The sequence below is a fragment of the Eimeria necatrix genome, genomic scaffold (assembly GCF_000499385.1).
Source record: "Eimeria necatrix Houghton genomic scaffold, Enh_scaff1275, whole genome shotgun sequence".
Classification (NCBI taxonomy): domain Eukaryota; phylum Apicomplexa; class Conoidasida; order Eucoccidiorida; family Eimeriidae; genus Eimeria; species Eimeria necatrix.
This window is the reverse complement of record NW_013654898.1, coordinates 5421-7130: the sequence shown is the minus strand read 5'-3', so window position 1 is coordinate 7130 and position 1710 is coordinate 5421. Positions and strand designations below refer to the sequence as shown.

Sequence of the window (1710 nt, the reverse complement as noted above, 5' to 3'; positions counted from 1 at the left end):
GGAGGGGGAGGGGGAGGGGGAGGGCGGCGCTGCTGCTGCCGCGGGCGCCGGAGCAGCAGCTGCTGCTGCCAGCAACGAGGCGCTGCAGACGCTGGCCACGCAGCAGCAGAGCCAGTCCTTCCACAGCGGCTGCAGCAGCAGCAGCAGCAACAGCAGCAGCAGCAGCAGCAGCAACTTAGCGAATTAGCAGATTCTTAGGAGATCGCTGATGTGACAAGGCGGGCTGCTGCCAGCCTCGCCTGTAGCTGCAACTTCTGCACAAGGGCTGAAAGGCTTCAGTCCTCTGTTGGTAGATTTTCTGTTGGCCTGCAAATGGCTTCTGCAGCAGCAGTAAATTAATTAAATTAAACTTTTTTATTAGACTTTCTTCAAACTTAGAGGCCAAGTAAATGTTTTTTCAGAGTCCTTCTTAAAGAAGAGAAAGCTGAGCCCCGAATGCGGGCAGATTGCGCAGCTTTTGCTGCGCAAAGGCAGCTCCGGGCCTTTTGCTGCTGCAGCAGCAGCAGCAGCTGCTGCTGCTGCTGCTGCTGCTAGTTATTTGCAGAATTATAGTTGTGCCACTTAAGGCCGTCGCGCGCACTACGACGCTATGGGGCCGTTGTGCGAATGTGCTTGGACAGCTGAAGCGCGGTGTGAGTTGCGTGGAAGAGCAGCAGCTGCTGCAGCTGCTGCTGCTGCTGCTGCTGCTGCTGCTGCTGCTGCTGCTGCTGCTGCTTACTTGCGAGGTTAGCTCCGCCGCGTCTTTCGCCGAGAACAAATCCCTCAAAAGGCATCTAAAAGGGATTTAATTGCCTTTTGCTGCTGCTGCTGCTGCTGCAGCAAGAGAAGGCTCACGAAGACGGGCCGGCCGCGGCAGAGCCACAGGTGGTTCAGAAAGTCCGAAGCAGCTCCCCGAATGCTGCAGCAGCACTCAGGACTTTTTTTTCTTTTTTTTTTGTTTTCTTTTTTAAAACTTACATATTTATTGTTGACATTACAAAGAAATCACAGCCAACTGCCAGGCACTGCTCCGCAGCCTCTCTGCGGCGGAGTCAAAAACTTGAATTTCAGAAAAGTTGAACGGAGCTCCTACTCTGCATTCCGCACGTTTCCGGAGTCTCCCATGAGCTGATCTCTTTCGCAAATGCTCTGGACGTCTGCAGAAACATTTTTAAAGTTTTATTTCTTTTTTTAAATCCAAAACTCGCGGCAGACGCACTGGGGTGGAGTGTGAACATCTGGCTGGCAGAGCCGAAAGCTGCGGCGGCGATGCAGCGGCAGGGGAGCTTTGCAGTGCACAAATTCGAACCTTTGGAAGCTTTCACGTAAATCTGAAGAACATTTTGTTCAATTCTTTTGTTAATTTCTTTTGTTTCCCTCGAAAAGAAGAAGATCAGCCTACGAGGCAGCCGGCAGCTCGCACGGGGTTCTTGTATGTCAGTGACTGGCAAAGAACCACTCGGTGCGGCCGCGCAATTATGAAACTGCACTCCTCCAATTCTGAACATCTGGAGAAGTGCAAAAGTCATTTATTTCCGCAATTGCGAAGCTTTTCGACTCTGAATGCATTTTTGGTTTTGCATGCATGCAGCAGCCTCGCCTGTTTTCGGCGGCTTCCAAAGTGTGGATTTCAGGTTTCGTCTGCAGCGGGTTTTCGCACTCCGCGTCGCTGCAGGTCGAAAGTATCAATCAATTAATTAATTAATTAATTAATGAATTAATTAATTAATT

The 1710-nt window shown here is 50.9% G+C and overlaps 1 protein-coding gene across 1 annotated transcript in view; it reads right to left on the bottom strand.

The window, feature by feature from the left end:
- Window positions 1-1487, bottom strand: part of ENH_00009200 (hypothetical protein) — a gene marked incomplete at both ends in the record, with an annotated part of 2311 nt that extends 824 nt beyond the window's left edge. The window contains 2 exons of the mRNA XM_013584154.1: window positions 1073-1136; window positions 1403-1487. Of these exons, the coding sequence (XP_013439608.1) occupies window positions 1073-1136; window positions 1403-1487 (149 nt within the window). The remainder of the gene's footprint in view (window positions 1-1072; window positions 1137-1402) is intronic.
- Window positions 1488-1710: the final 223 nt, after the last annotated feature.